The following is a 14,668-nucleotide window of genomic DNA, read 5'->3' on the forward strand; positions in this document are numbered from 1 at the left end:
TCAGACTCACTTGGAGGACTCATTAAAACCCAGATTGCTGGCCCCCCCCCCATAGTTTCTTTTTTAAAAGGGCTGGGGGGGGGCCTGAAAATATGCATTTTTTTTTTTTTTTTTTTTTTTTGTGGCTGGCCGGTAAGGGGGTCTGAACCCTGGACCTTGACGCTATCAGCACCATGCTCTAACCAAGTGAGCTAACAGCCAGCCCCAGAATGTGCGTTTCTGACAAGTTCCCAGGTGACTCTACACTGCTGATCTGGCACCACCCTTCGAGAACTACTATGTATAATATGGTACCATTTGTTTATAGACAAGGAGTGTCTCCTTCAAGAAAGTTACACGAGAAACTGGCAATTGTTGTCTCTTTGGAAGTGCCCTGGGGCACTGTGGGAACTCCTGGCACCTTCCTGCTCCCAGGCAACTTCCAAAGAGAACAGAATTCTGAAACTCAGGGTGTGAACCCAGAAAAGAAATCACCCAGTTTTACTGTAGATTTAGGAACAGATGAAAAAGAAGGAAATGAATTGGGAAGGAGAGTAATAAAAAAAATGGCAGAGAAAGGAAAACTTTTGAAGGGAGGTAACTGGATAAATGTCAGCATAGGAAGGGACTACGACTTGATTAGGTGGGTCTTCAGCGGCAGCGGCACAGTGATGGTAACTGGCAAGTTTGGGGCCTTACTTAACTGGGGAGACAGTGACAGAGATCTGAGGTGTCTAGTGGCATCATGAATGTTTCTCTAGCCTCCTTTGCAGAAATTCTGTAACCGGAAGAAGAGGGAATGCTGTTGTGATGGAGATGTAGGAGGGAGAGCAGGGGTCTCTGCCTGGGTTCTGTGAGTGGGTGGGGCAAAGGAAAGGCCGGGAGAAAACTGAACACCAGGGCTCACAGACCAATTTCAGAGTGAGGATGGGTTCCTGAGGATGAGGAATTCTGCAGGAGAGTGGGAAGCATGGAAGATGGAGGGGGAAATCAGGCCAGGGGAGGTCAGATGGTTTAACAAATTCTGGAATATTTTCAACCTAGGTACCACATTTAAAAGCCCCCTGGAAGTCTTTGCAAAGATAGAGGACTGCTATGGGCTGGGCTCTGGTCAGAATCACTTCATCAAGGACAGTCAGTGGGAGCAGCAAGCAGAGATCTTTAACGCTTCCTACAAGAAGTACCTGGATGGGGCATGGGAGGAGGAGCCACTCAGGTGAGCCGGGAGGAGGCCCAGCCACAGAGTCCTCTGCTCCTCAGAGAGCCGGGGGCCCCTAGAACTTCCACTGTCTAGGAACATGCAGGAATCAACCCAGGGACCTGAATTAATCTGAAGTCTAAAAGCTCTTGTTGGTTTGGGGGAACTTTCAAAGAATTTCAGCAGATCTTTTGAAATGTTGTGTGGATATTGTTTAAATACAGTTAGAACAAAGGCTGCTAACATAGATTTAAAAGAAGGAATAGATATCTATGGAGATGAAAAATAGAATTTATTTTACAGTTTCGTGTATGACATCCCTTTAAAAGTCTTTTTTGGCTGATTATCTAAAAAACACAGAAGATCCTAAAGATGAGTAAAAGTCACCACTCCTAATATTTTTCTCCATTTCCTTCCTGGCTTTTTCTAAATGTAATGTAGAATAGGTGTATAAGTATTATAACACATTACTCTCTGATCTCAGTCAGCAGTTAGGCCTCAGTAACTCCATGTGTGATTGTAAAAACTGAGCCCAAGTTCTTGCAGTATCTGTAGTGGAGCTGGTTTTAGGAACTAGCTCTCCTCACAACTACTGTGGATCTCAGGAATATTCTTTTTTTCACTGGGAAGTAAGACCTCTCATCTTGCTGTCAAGTGGAACTTGAATATCCTCACTTCAGGACACAAAGTCCTAAGGCTAAGCCCTAACAACAACAACCTGTTCCTGAACTGGATCCATAACAAGATTCCATGGTGTACTGGAGCAGCTGCTACTGCCTAACCTAGTGAGATGTTTAGGGATTTTCACAAGCCAGTTGTTAAACTGCTGCTAATTGTCATTGTGGGAGTATTTACCCCAGAGAAATCTGCAAACCCTACCAATCAGAGTCTTTTTCTAAGACTCTGTTGATCAACACACCACTGGTTGTCTTGTCCCAGAAAAAGAGAGCATTTATGCAGATCACCCAACTCTGCTCTGTAAGGGATCTTCCCCAGGACAGAGGTGGTTCTCCAAAAGGGAGCCCTCTCTGGCAGGAGCTCTGTCTTGCACCATACTAGCCTAGGAGTGACTCTGTGGCTCCACCTGTCCTGCCCTCACCAAGTCCAAGGTTTGCATCAGGACCAGAACCTAGAATGTGATTTGCCTCATGGCCCTGTACCCCCAGGAAGGTCCATCTTAACTATCCATTTCTGGCCTTAGTGCCAAGACTCTGCCAGGGAAGTGGATTGAATCATGTCCCGCCAAAACTCCCTGAAGCTTGAATCGTGTCCCCCAAGTTTTACGTATTAGAAACTTAGCCCCCACTGTGACTGTTAAGATGGTGGGAAATCCTATTACGGTAATTGTAAGGTGAGGCTTTGAAAAGGCGATTGGATTGTAGGACCATGCAGTAGTGAGGGGATTAAAAATGGTGGTCAGGGGTGTGGTTCTGAGGGCTTTAAAAAAAGGAGAGTCTGTCTTACTCTCCTTCTGCTCTCTCTGCTTCCACCATCTTGCAATGTGAGACCCCTGGGTCACTGTCACCACCACCAGATGGACTTTGGACTTCCCAGTCTCAGAAACTATAAGCAATAAATGTCATTTTTCTTTATAAATCACCAAGTCTCAGGTATTCTTTTATAGCAACACAAAACAGACTAAAACAGCCAGCATCTCTCCTTACCAAGGGGTCTGCATGACTGACTGGTGTCTGTTTCTTTCCCAGTATGGCCACGTTCCATTTCCTCCTTAATAGCTGCATAATCGCAATGCCACCAGAAGTCAAGAGCCCCTCAGGTAAACAAACATGGAGTGGGTGGTTGTCCTGGGCAAGGGGCCACCTTGGGGAAGTCCTTCAGCAAGCCCTCCTAGAGACGTTCCTCACAGCAAACCTTGCATTGGGGAGGGAATGAAGGTGGAATGAGGTTGCCAGCTGTACCTTAACCGTTTCTGTTGGGATCCGTGGCTCAGGAGCCCAGATTCCCTGATAATGAAGGCTGGCACTGTCTCCAGGGGGTGCCTGCCACCGAGGAGAGTGTGAACACACATCTGCCAGGCTGCTTCTTAATATGAAGTTATGTCATAGAAAATTTTATTTAGAACACTGACAGCCAAGTGGACATGACTTTTCTAGAAGATGTGAATGCAGTTGAAGGGAAGTTGTAACCACCCACCCTGGCCAGGAAGGCAAGTGGGCCTTAAGAACAGCCCTCTTCAGGAAGCTCACCCTCTGTCAGGCACTGACAATTAGAACAAACAACTCCAGACTTCAAACAGGCGTCTGCTTCAGCAAACACCTTCTGTGCAAACCGTAGGCAACCCAGACTTCTTACGCAATGCCCCTTTCCTCTGTTCTTTCCTAGGAGTAGCCTGTGTCCTTGGCATACACTGGACCAGAAGTCACAATTTCTTCCTGTATTCACTGAACCGAACTCTGAAGGATAAAATTGGTACTTTACTGCTAAGAAGGGAGTTGCCTAAGCTCAGGGCTCTCAGAACATGTCCTTCTCCAGCTTAGCTGAGAGCATGTGACTGACACATCAGTGTCACTTTAGGGGACCAGCACTAGCAGGAAAAAGTAGGGCCTTGGTGGCTGTGGTGTGAGCCCAAGAGTCTGTTCCTGAACTGTTGTGTTTCTTCAAGACAACAGGTCAATAGGGACAAAGCCCAGTTAAGTCTACAGGGCTCCTTAAGCAGGTAAGGAGAGAGAGAGGGCTTGGCATCAGAAGGCCAGTGATAGTCCCAGCCCAGCCGTCTGCAGATATGGTCTCAGACCAGTCACTGCACACCCCAACCCCTGTTTTCTCATCTAAAACATAGAGCTAACTAATTACACCATCGCTGCCTACTGCATGCATTTGTTGTGAGGAGCAAAATCCAGAGAGTTTCTGTAGTGAAAGCTCTTTGAAATTAAAAGGCGCTAGGGAAATTTAGGTGGTTGTTATTGTTTTCCACTTTCATGGAGGCAGTTACGTGAGCAAGTTCACTTTGTGATAATTCCTTGAGCTATACACTTATGTTATACTTTAGTGTTATACTTCAAAAGTAACATTAAAAATTTCACAAAGGAGGAATTTCTTAACTTCCACCTCTAGGCCAGGCAGCTTGGCTTCTAATCTCCACTTCTGTACTGACTGGCTGTGTGGCCTTGGGCAAATCACTTTTCTGCCTCAGTCTCCTCACCTATAAAATGGGAGTACTTCATAGGACTGCTTCATAGAACCCTTATGAGAATTAAGTGAAATGATACATGGAAAGTGCCTAACACAGTATCTAGCACCTAGGAAGTACTCATTAAATGTCAGCTGTAGAATAGTAATAATGTGACTTACTACTGTATCATCCCAAGGAAGGAGGATAGCACTGCATAGAGAAGAGAGAAATGGTGAGTCCAGACAAGTGCTCCTGGTGCCCATGCCCCAGACGGGCAGACCAGGCTGGGTCTCAGGTTGTCCAAGTGGAGGTGACGGGCAGGTGCAAGGCAGACCAGGCTGGGTCTCAGGTTGTCCAAGTGGAGGTGACGGGCAGGTGCAAGGTCTGGGGGGAGCCTGGTGAGTGGTGTCCTCTACCCTAGACCCCGAGGGTGTGTGGCCCTGTGCTGCACCCATTGCAGCCTCTCGCCTCAGCTGCTCCTCTTCCTACCTGGTGCTGGCCTGCGAGGATGGGGTGCTCACGCTGTGGGACCTGGCCAAAGGTGAGCCCTCCCTGCCTCTCTACCTAGTCCCTGGGTGGGTCTCTGGCAATGAGACTCTGGGAGCTCTGGAATTCCTGCAGGCTCTGGGCCTTCTGTTACCTCTGTGTTCTTACAGTCACTTTGGGGAGCCGGTCCTGCTTTCCCCTCATTCATTCATTTAACAAACATTTATTGAACATGATATGTGCTCGTGCTTCCCATTGCCCATGTATTTACTGAGCGCTTGCTCTGTGCCAGGCACTGTACAAAGTCCTGGGAGTATGACCGTTGTCTTCATTATTACCCTCCAGTGAAGAAGGGTCTTCCAGCACAGTATAGGAGATCATGGTGGCCTCAGCTCTCCTCTTCCCAGCCCCCAAGCTCTCAAAAGAAGCAAATCTTCTTTCCTGCTATTCCACCTCCACCGTGGTCAGGAGGAACTCTATTGATATTGCAGCTAAGAGAACTACAAAGTGGTCAAAATAGACTAACAGCTATTCTGGATGGGTGGCACTTTGGTGGGATCCCAGGGCCCTGGGTCAAGTTTTTTTTTTTTTTTTTTTTTTTTAATTTTTTTTTTTTTCACTCAGTATTATTCTTTCAAGGTCCATCCATGTTGTTGCAAATGGTAGTATTTCATTCGTTTTTATAGCTGAGTAGTATTCCATTGTGTAGATATACCACATTTTCTGTATCCACTCATCCGATGATGGACATTTGGGTTGATTCCAGCTCTTGGCTATTGTGAAGAGTGCTGCAATGAACATTGGGAAACAAGTGTACCTTCGACTTGATGATTTCCATTCCTTTGGATATATTCCCAGCAGTGGGATAGCTGGGTCGTATGGTAGGTCTATCTTCAGCTGTTTGAGGAACCTCCAAACCATTTTCCATAGGGGTTGCACCATTGTGCATTCCCACCAACAGTGTAAGAGAGTTCCTTTTTCTCCGCAGCCACGCCAGCATTTATCTTTCAGTGTCTTTTGGATTTTGGCCATCCTAACTGGGGTGAGATGGTATCTCAGTGTGGTTTTGATTTGCATTTCCTGGATGCTGAGTGATGTTGAGCATTTTTTCATATGACTGTTGGCCATTTGCATATCTTCTTTAGAGAAATGCTTACTTAGTTCTTTTGCCCATTTTTTGATTGGGTTGCTTGTTTTTTTCTTGTAAAGTTGTTTGAGTTCTTTATATATTCTGGATATTAGTCCTTTGTTGGATGTGTATTTTGCAAATATTTTCTCCCACTCTGTTGGTTGTCTTTTAGCTCTGTTAATTGTTTCTTTTGCTGTGCAGAAGCTTTTTAGTTTGATATAGTCCCATTTGTTTATTTTTCCTTTGGTTGCCTGTGCTTTTGGGGTCATATTCATGAAGTCTGTGCCCAGCCCTATTTGCTGAAGGGTTTCTCCTATGTTTTCTTTAATAAGTTTTATTGTTTCGGGGTGTATATTTAAATCCTTGATCCATTTTGAGTTGATTTTAGTACATGGTGAGAGGTATGGGTCTAGTTTCAATCTCCTGCAAATGGATATCCAGTTATCCCAGCACCCTTTGCTGAAGAGGGAGTCCCGACCCCAGTGAATAGGCTTGATGCCTTTGTCGAAGATCAAATGGCAGTAAGTGCGTGGGTTGATTTCGGGGTGCTCTATTCTATTCCATTGATCAGAGTCTCTGTTTTTATACCAGTACCATGCTGTTTTGGTTATTATAGCCCTGGGTCAAGTTTTGCCTGTGCAGAAATCAATGGTATATTATTTACCCCAAATTGATCAGCCTCTAGGAGAGCGTCTCCATCTAACCAAACTTTTTTTTTTTTTTTTTTTTTTGACTGATAAGGGGATCGCAAACCTCAGCACGGGGTGATCTGCACCGCACTCAGCCAGTGAGCACACTGGCCATCCCTATATGGGATCTGAACCTGCAGCCTTGGCACTACCAGCGCCACACTCTCCCGAGTGAGCCACGGGGCTGACCCCTAACCAAACTTTTATTTATTTATTTATTTATTTATTTTATTAATTTTTTTTAAAGATGACCGGTAAGGGGATCTCAACCCTTAGCTTGGTGTTGTCAACACCACACTCTCTCGAGTGAGCCACGGGCCGGCCCTCCTAACCAAACTTTTAAAAAAGCAGTTAATGAATCAGTGACTTGCCATTTTATAATTGGAGATGTGTTTCCCTAGAAAACGGAGGTGGTCCACCTTCCCTGGGCAGCCTTCCCAGCCCGTGAAGAGAACAAGGGATAGTGCCCATTTGTTGGGGAGCTTGTGATCAGACAGGGGAGCTGGCTGTTCTCAGTGAAGTGCCTTCCTCACCTGGGTTGCCTCCATCTGAAAATTTCAGTGGTATTTCAAGTAGGAGGACATTCTCCCCACATGGTGCTAAGATAAACATTGCTAAAAGCCCTCCTGAATTTTATTTATTGTACCAACAGCATTATTATAGCAGTGAAAAATATTTCAAGGAAAGAAGAATGATCATGATTTCACAAGCCCTTGACCAAAAGCTTGTTTTCATTTTTCTGGATATTGATAAATTCTTGTTGTTTGGCTACACACACACACACACCCCTCCTTTTCTGAAACCACTCCACTCTGCCCATACACGTTGGCATCCCAAGGTCAGCTGTGTTTCAGTCCCTGGCTGGGTGTACCTTCCTTCCATCCCAGAGCTGAGTCTGCCCTCCTCCATGGGTCTGGTTGTCCCCTCCCCAGCTCCTCTCCATATGTAGAAACATTCCCCTGAAGGGGGTTCTTCTCTCCCACTGGGCACTGGGTTTACTGACTTCACTCTCAGAGGGCACTGGGTGCTTGATTTTGCCCCCACACCCAACAAGTCCCTTATGAACTTGCTGGCCACAGACCCTGTGCCCGTGGCGGCCTCGCCCACCTTTTCTGACCTGCTTGTGTGGTTACTTTCTCCAGGATTCCCTCTTGGGGTTGTTGCTCTTCCTGAGGGATGTTTCTGCCAAAGCATTCACTTCCTAAAATACTTCGTGGTCCACAAAGGACAGAACATGTATCCTGAGGGTCCGGTGATATCCCAAATGAAATGTGTGGTGCTGTGCACAGATGCCTCCCTCCATCTGGTGACAGCCAACAGGACCCAAGGACCCACCATCAGTGTGCTTGTTGAGAGGTCGGTGAAATGAGGGCAGGACGGGGTAAACAATCTACCAGACAGATGACACTATTGAGTCATAAAATCTGACAGCCTCTCTGACCAGAGTCCACTCTCCCGGGGAGCTTCTCAAGATCATCGATGTCATATATATGACACATTTTTCTAAAAAAATTGTATGAGGGCCCAAATGACATCTTTCATATCCCACGTGACAAAGAAGAGGCTCATTTCTGCCAAAATAAACTTTCATCAGTTTCCCCAAGGATCTTTCTCTCTCTTTCTAAAAATCTTTAAAATTTTTATGGATGCAAATGAATCTATACTGCGTGTGTGTTATAAAGAATGAGATCAACTCCCCTGTACCCACTGGAAAGAGATCATCTCAGGTTCCATTAAGGCTCCCTGTGTGCCTCTCCCTGATCACATCCTCCCCAAAGGTAGCTAACTAACCACCGCAAAACTTAATGACTTAAGAAAAGAGTCATTTTCTAGCCCCTGATTCTGCAGGTCAGCAAATTGGGCTGGACTCAGTTGGTCAGTTCTTCTGCTGGTCTCGCCCAGGCTCTCACATGTGCCTGCAGGCAGCTGGCAGCTCCACGAGGGGTGGAGGTCTAAGACGGCCTCACTCACACACCTGACAGTTGGCGGGCTGTTGGCCAGGGCACCTGGGTTCTCCTCCTGGCCTCTCCTGCAGGCTAGCTCAGGCTTCTTTGTATGGCAGTCTAAGGGTTCCCAGCAGCTTTTTGAGTCTCTACTTATGTTACATTTGCTAATGTCCTATTGGACAAAGCACATCCCGTGGCCATATCCACATTCAAGCTGGAAAAATAGACTCTACCTTTTGATGAGAGTCGCTGCCAAATAGTATGACCAATTGTTTTTCATTAAGAATCAACCACATATATATGACTGTATCTCTAAACAGTACATTGTTTAGCTGTACAATTTTAGGGGATTTATAAATGGAACCATATTCTATGTATTCTCCAACTGTTTTTGTTTGTTTGTTTGTTTGTTCGTTTGTTTTGGCAGCTGGCCAGTAAAGGGACCTGAACCCTTGACCTCGGTGTTACCAGCACCCTGCTCTAACCAAATGAGCTAACTGGCTGGCCCTACACCTGGTTTTTCAATGCTATTTATTCTGTAACTTGCATTGCAACATTGTTTATGAGAATTTACATGTCAATGCATGTAGCTCCATTTTTAAAATTTTTATTGCTATATTGTTTTCCATTGTATAATATACCACAATTACTTAAGCATCCTACCTACTACTAATAGATATTTAGTTGCTCCTAATTTTTTGCTACTGCGAACATCTCACATATCTCCTGGTGCTTATATACATGAGTTTCCCCAGATTTATGCCTAGGAGATGACAACAAAACTTTAAAACTCTTGAAGTAGAAGATTGTCTGTGTCCTGTGTCCTACAGACCCATAAAGCACCTGGATGAAGCCATCTGTGCAGTGGCCCCAGTCCCAGCCTTACCTGGCATGGTAAGTTCCCTAGGCTGCTCACTCCTCTTCTGTAAATGTGTTCATCTTTCTTCCAAAAAGCTTTTGTTGAAGGCCTACTGTGTGCTAGGCACTGGACTAGCCTTTGGGAATACAGATATAAAAAAGAAAGTCCCTACTTTCTGGAGCTCACAGTTCATTCGGGTAGACAGACAGGTCACCAAGCACCAGCCCTAGAACATGAGAAAGGCTGAGGTGTGATTTTGCAATGGATGCAAGAAAGAGAGAGAGGGGTCACCTGACTCAGCCTGCCCAGGTTGGCAGCAGGGGAGGAGACTGTGCTTTCTGGAGGAGGTGACATCTGCGCTGAGCCAGGGGAGTTGAGAAGGCAGCACCATGGAGGCAAGAGAGCACTGTGTGTCCTGACAGTGCAGGCAGTTCAAGTAGCTGCAGCATCAGATTGCTGTGGGGTGTGCAGAGGAAGGAAGCTGGGTTGGGGGACAGAGGGGCCGGACCACTGAGGCCCTGTATGCCGGGCAGAAGGGTACAGACGTGCCCTTGTATGGGATGGGGCTTGAAGCATGGAGATGTTGAAGCGGGAGCAGAATAGTCAGAGAAGGGCCGGAGTGTGGAGAGATGTTTAGGAGATGGACTCCACCGTCTGGGCTGCCTGTGGCTGTAGCCAAAGGACAGGGAGGTGTAGCAGCTGATCCTGACTTGCAGCGCCAACTCCCTAATCCCTACAGGGACCGCTGATGGAAATTCAGGCCTGGAGAGAAAGTCTGTGGTTCCTGGTGTGTCCCTGCAGAGCATGAGGGGCTTAAGGACCACCAGAGGAGGCTTGAGAGAGCCCAGGACTAAAAATGTAGAGTCTGTGCTCTAACTCAGTTACAGTTAGTGAGTGGTGGTTGAAGCCATGGGTACCAGCAGGTTCCCCTCATCAAAGAGAGTAGGCATGTAAAGAAGAGGTTCCCTGCGGGTATGACCATCACTTACAGGACAAGGGAAATGAGCTCACTAAGTGACTGGGGGGGACCCTGAGGAAAATCGGGAGGGCAGTTCTGATGTTCAGGGAGCAGACAGTGAGGAAGGCAAGAGTTCAGTGTCCTTGGCTGCAGAAAAACTGGGCACCTTGTGGAGGCAATTGCAGGGGCGAGTATAATGTGTTCACTACAGAGAGGAACGAGCCCCGGCAGGAGAGAGGCCCCATCTCAGCTCACGGGCCAGGAGGGGCTGTTAGATGGAGCAGGACCCCTGAGGAGGTGGGAAGGAAGGGCATCAGGAGCACAGGTGAGGAACTGAATCTGGGCCACAAGAGGGTGAGCTCTTCAGTGGAGATGTTAGAAAGAACTAGAAAGAGAAGCCAGGGCAAAGAAAAGCCCTGGGTCAGACAGCACGTGAAGGAGGGCTGGTCTGCTGAGGATAGCCCAAAAGGACCTAGCACATGCACGTCTGCAGTTCCCCTAATGGCCCTGGGGATCCGGAGGCTGGCTGCCCAAAAGCCGGCGAAAGCCTCTCTGTATCCCTATTCTAGGTCCAGCTGCTTCTCTTACTCCTTGCTGGGGTGACCTCTGCACTGTACCTTCCTGTGAGGGACAGAGTCCACTGCAAGTCCCCACTCACCATCTCTTTGCTTCCCAGGTACTGATTTTTTCCAGCAACGGCTCTGTGTGCCTCATGGATGTGGCCAAGGCTGAAGTCATCTGTGCCTTCGCTCCCCCCAGATCCCACCATCTGGTGGTCCCCTGGAAGCCAGTGTTTGTTGTGTCTTTACACCATCCATGCTTCTTTCTCCAAGGTACGGAAGAGGACCCTGAGGGCTGCTGCCCAGACCAATGGCCTACTGACCATTTCCCTGACTTTCTCAGTCTTCTCACAAAGCATAAGGTGATTCCACCAATCTTGTCCCTGCTCTGTGTCCCCCTCCACCATAGGCCAAAGGATACTGCAGCTTAGTCCTTAAGGGTATTTTGATAAAATGCTGGCAAGGTCTTCCCTCTAGACTCCTGCTTCTCCAGACCAAGTGAGCCCCTCACGGTCAGTCCAGATGACCCTGCCAGCTAATAAGCAGGGAGCAGCTTATACCACCTACCCACCTGGCCCACAGAGCCCACCAAGAAGCAGTCATTATACAGAACATGTTCTTGTTTCATCACAGGAGATCATCCAGGTGAAATTAAATCCACTGACGATGACGGGGACATCCAATATCCTGTTTTCTATTTTAATTTTGAGGCCTACCCACTCTTGCAAAATATCTTTAAAAATTGCACCATTCCTCAAAAGGACTTGACAGATACCACAGCCTTCCCCCAGGCATTGCCACTGGAGAAAAGATGTGCGCATTTACTGGAGAAGAGGTAAAGAGTTTTGTGACTATATACCCTCCCCACATCTGGGTTGTCTCTGGGTTGACGGATAGTACAGTTTGTTTTATGGTCAGATTCTTTCAGCATTGAAATTCTACACTAGTGAAGGGTTCCACCACAGTATATCACATGAGCCACACTCCGATTCACGTTCACATTGGTAGAAAAGGAGTAAGTAATTAATTTAGGCTGCTAGAAAAGAAGGTCTTCCAGGTGGTATTTTCTTCCTATCAAGACCATTTTTCTTTTTACTTTCTCAATTCCTTTTTTTAAGCATGTTTGAATTATTAGACACAATCAGTAAGGCAGGGGTTGGCAAAAAAATGGCCTGTGGGCCACATGTGGCCCACTGCCTAGTTTTGTAAATAAAGTTTTATTCAGGGCCGGCCCATGGCTCACTCGGGAGACTGTGGTGCTGATAACACCAAGGCCACGGGTTCGGATCCCATATAGGGATGGCTGGTTCGCTCACTGGCTGAGCGTGGTGCTGACAACACCAAGCCAAGGGTTAAGATCCCCTTACCGGTCATCTTTTAAAAAAAATAAAATAAAATAAAAATAAATAAATAAATAAATAATAAAGTTTTATTCAAATACAGCCATGCCCATTTGTTTATGTATCATCTATGGCTACTTGTGTGCTACAATGGCAGAGTTGCAACAGAGACCACATGGCCTGTAAAGTCTAAATTATTTACTCTTTATCCCTTTATAGAAAATGTATGCCAACCCCTGATCTAGGACCTCTTTTCTTTATCCATCATCTAGATAAATGGTCACATGTGAATTTCTCCTCTTCCCCTTCATCTTTCCACGCTCCCCAATCCTCTGACCCTTCGCTTGCTTTCCTTTCTGCTATAAAAGCGTAGTGAACTGTACTCAGTCCACTCTGGGAAAAACAGGCATCTCCTCTAATCTGTCTTACAACAAATTTCTGGAATTTACAAATCCTTGTTGATTCCCCCTGTTGTCTGACCACACATTTTGGGTAGAATGGAATCATCAGTGGAGCCCTGGATCCTCGCCCCAGGCCTGCCACTCCAGAGCTGGGGGACTTCGACAGGATCTTTCCCTTCCATAGCCTTGACATCCTTATGTGACATGACCTCTGAAATTCTGTGATCTCTCCAGTAACCATAACGTCTCCTCACAAGAATTTCCACCTTCTCTATCTAGCCTCTTTCCTCGGGGAGGAATGAAGTAGAACGGTTAAGGGATGCAGGTTTGGAGCCAAACAGACCTGGGTTTGAATTCTGACTCTACCACTTACTACCTGTGAGCCTTGGGTGTGAGTTACTTAACCTCTCAGAACCTCAGTTTCCTCATTCATTTAAAAAAATATGTATTGAGTACTTACGATGTGCCAGGCTGTGTTCTGGACATTTTAATAATGCTTCATTTTTAGGGTCTGTAGGTGTTAAGTGAGATAGTACATGTAAAGTGCCTGGTACCGGGTGGTTGCTCAGTAAACGTTAAGTGTGGTAATGATGATGTGTCCTTCCCTGTTTATCCAAGTTCGTGCCTGGGAAAATTCTAAACATCACCACTAGGTGGCACCAAGCTCCCCTGTGATCTCATGACTGCATTTACCGGCCGCATTTATGTCCTTCCTGTGCTGTCGTGGGTCGCTTGGGTGTCTCTCAGTATCTCATGGAGGGAAGCATGTCCATTTATCAGGAGAGGAATGTGGTCTCATGAGTCTTGGGGGAGAGGGACAATGAAGAAAGGGACAATTGACATTGTCCCTAATTAAAGACTTACCGAGAATGCTCAGCTGTTCCTCACATGAAGGTTTCTTATTCTGACCCCTGATGACTCGCTCTCAGGAGACACAGCTGAAGAATTTAGGGGGAAGTGTCATGATGTCTATGACTTACTTTCAAGTGGAAATATTTGTGGAGAGAGACAGAGAGAAATAGAGGGAGATAAAACCTTAACAAGTGGTGAATGAATCTAAGTGAGTGTTCATTGTACTACTTGCAACTTTTCTATAGGTTTGAAATTTTTCAAAATAAAAAGATGGGGAGGGGTTATAAAATACTATTTGCAGTATAACGCTGATTTTGAGTAAAAGAGGAAGAGAGAAGACTGGAAATATGTACACCAATAGTAATTGGTTATATTTGGGTTATGAAGAATGTGTGGCTTTTTTCCTTGTGTTTTCTCTATTTTCAACTTTTCTACAAATTAATATGTATTATTTTTGCAAATAGATTAAAAATGATGGTGAAAAGATAAGTCAGGAGCATGAGGTTAGGTCCTGGCTGTAATGAGCAATTTTCCTGGGGAGGGATCAGAGCCTGGATCTTTCTGGTACTCTCTTTTGAGGCTCAGGAACTCTTTGTTTAATGAGCTGGCTTCCATTTCTGTCGATTCTTGTCTAACCTTCCTTTTACTGGCCTAGGTTTAAAGTGGTAAACCTTCCCACTTTACCTAAAGTCCAACAGGTCGCCCACGTGCAGGAATGGACCAAGGGCCAGCAGCTCCAGCTCTGGGCAGCTCACCTCCCACCTGGCTACAGACAGACATTTCTCCCCTTCTACCAAGGTGACCTAATCCTCAGACACCTGCTGAACCCTACTTAGCCCATGAAAGTTGCTCCAAGTTAAGAACTATTACCATAACAGAGTAATTTCCCATTGTAAAAAAGTATATTCATTATTTCTGATATATTATAGATACACTTATAGAAATCATGAAAATACAAAAAAGAAAATTTAGATAATTCACAATCCCATCACCAAAAATCACCAACACCACCAGTAACATGCTAGTGCGTTTCCTTCCAGGTTTTTCTCCTTGGCATTTTCACTAATTTCAGATCATATTTCTTTCTTTCTTTCAATTTTTTTTTTTTTTTTTTTTTTTTTTTTTTTTTTTTTTTTTT

General features: G+C 45.8%; 1 protein-coding gene and 1 pseudogene across 1 annotated transcript in view; one reads left to right on the forward strand and one right to left on the reverse strand.

Annotated features, from left to right (window-relative positions):
• The window catches only part of WDR93 (WD repeat domain 93), a 57,549-nt gene that overhangs the window by 34,430 nt on the left and 8,451 nt on the right, over nt 1-14,668 (forward strand). The window contains exons 8-15 of the mRNA XM_008563116.1: nt 1,024-1,195; nt 2,884-2,954; nt 3,521-3,607; nt 4,732-4,851; nt 7,757-7,970; nt 9,391-9,454; nt 11,054-11,210; nt 11,571-11,772. Of these exons, the coding sequence (XP_008561338.1) occupies nt 1,024-1,195; nt 2,884-2,954; nt 3,521-3,607; nt 4,732-4,851; nt 7,757-7,970; nt 9,391-9,454; nt 11,054-11,210; nt 11,571-11,772 (1,087 nt within the window). The remainder of the gene's footprint in view (nt 1-1,023; nt 1,196-2,883; nt 2,955-3,520; nt 3,608-4,731; nt 4,852-7,756; nt 7,971-9,390; nt 9,455-11,053; nt 11,211-11,570; nt 11,773-14,668) is intronic.
• LOC103584966 overlaps nt 13,604-14,668 on the reverse strand; it is a 3,822-nt pseudogene continuing 2,757 nt past the window's right edge.

Source organism: Galeopterus variegatus, unplaced genomic scaffold, assembly GCF_000696425.1.
Source record: "Galeopterus variegatus unplaced genomic scaffold, G_variegatus-3.0.2 Scaffold14, whole genome shotgun sequence".
In the NCBI taxonomy this organism is placed as follows: Eukaryota; Metazoa; Chordata; class Mammalia; order Dermoptera; family Cynocephalidae; genus Galeopterus; species Galeopterus variegatus.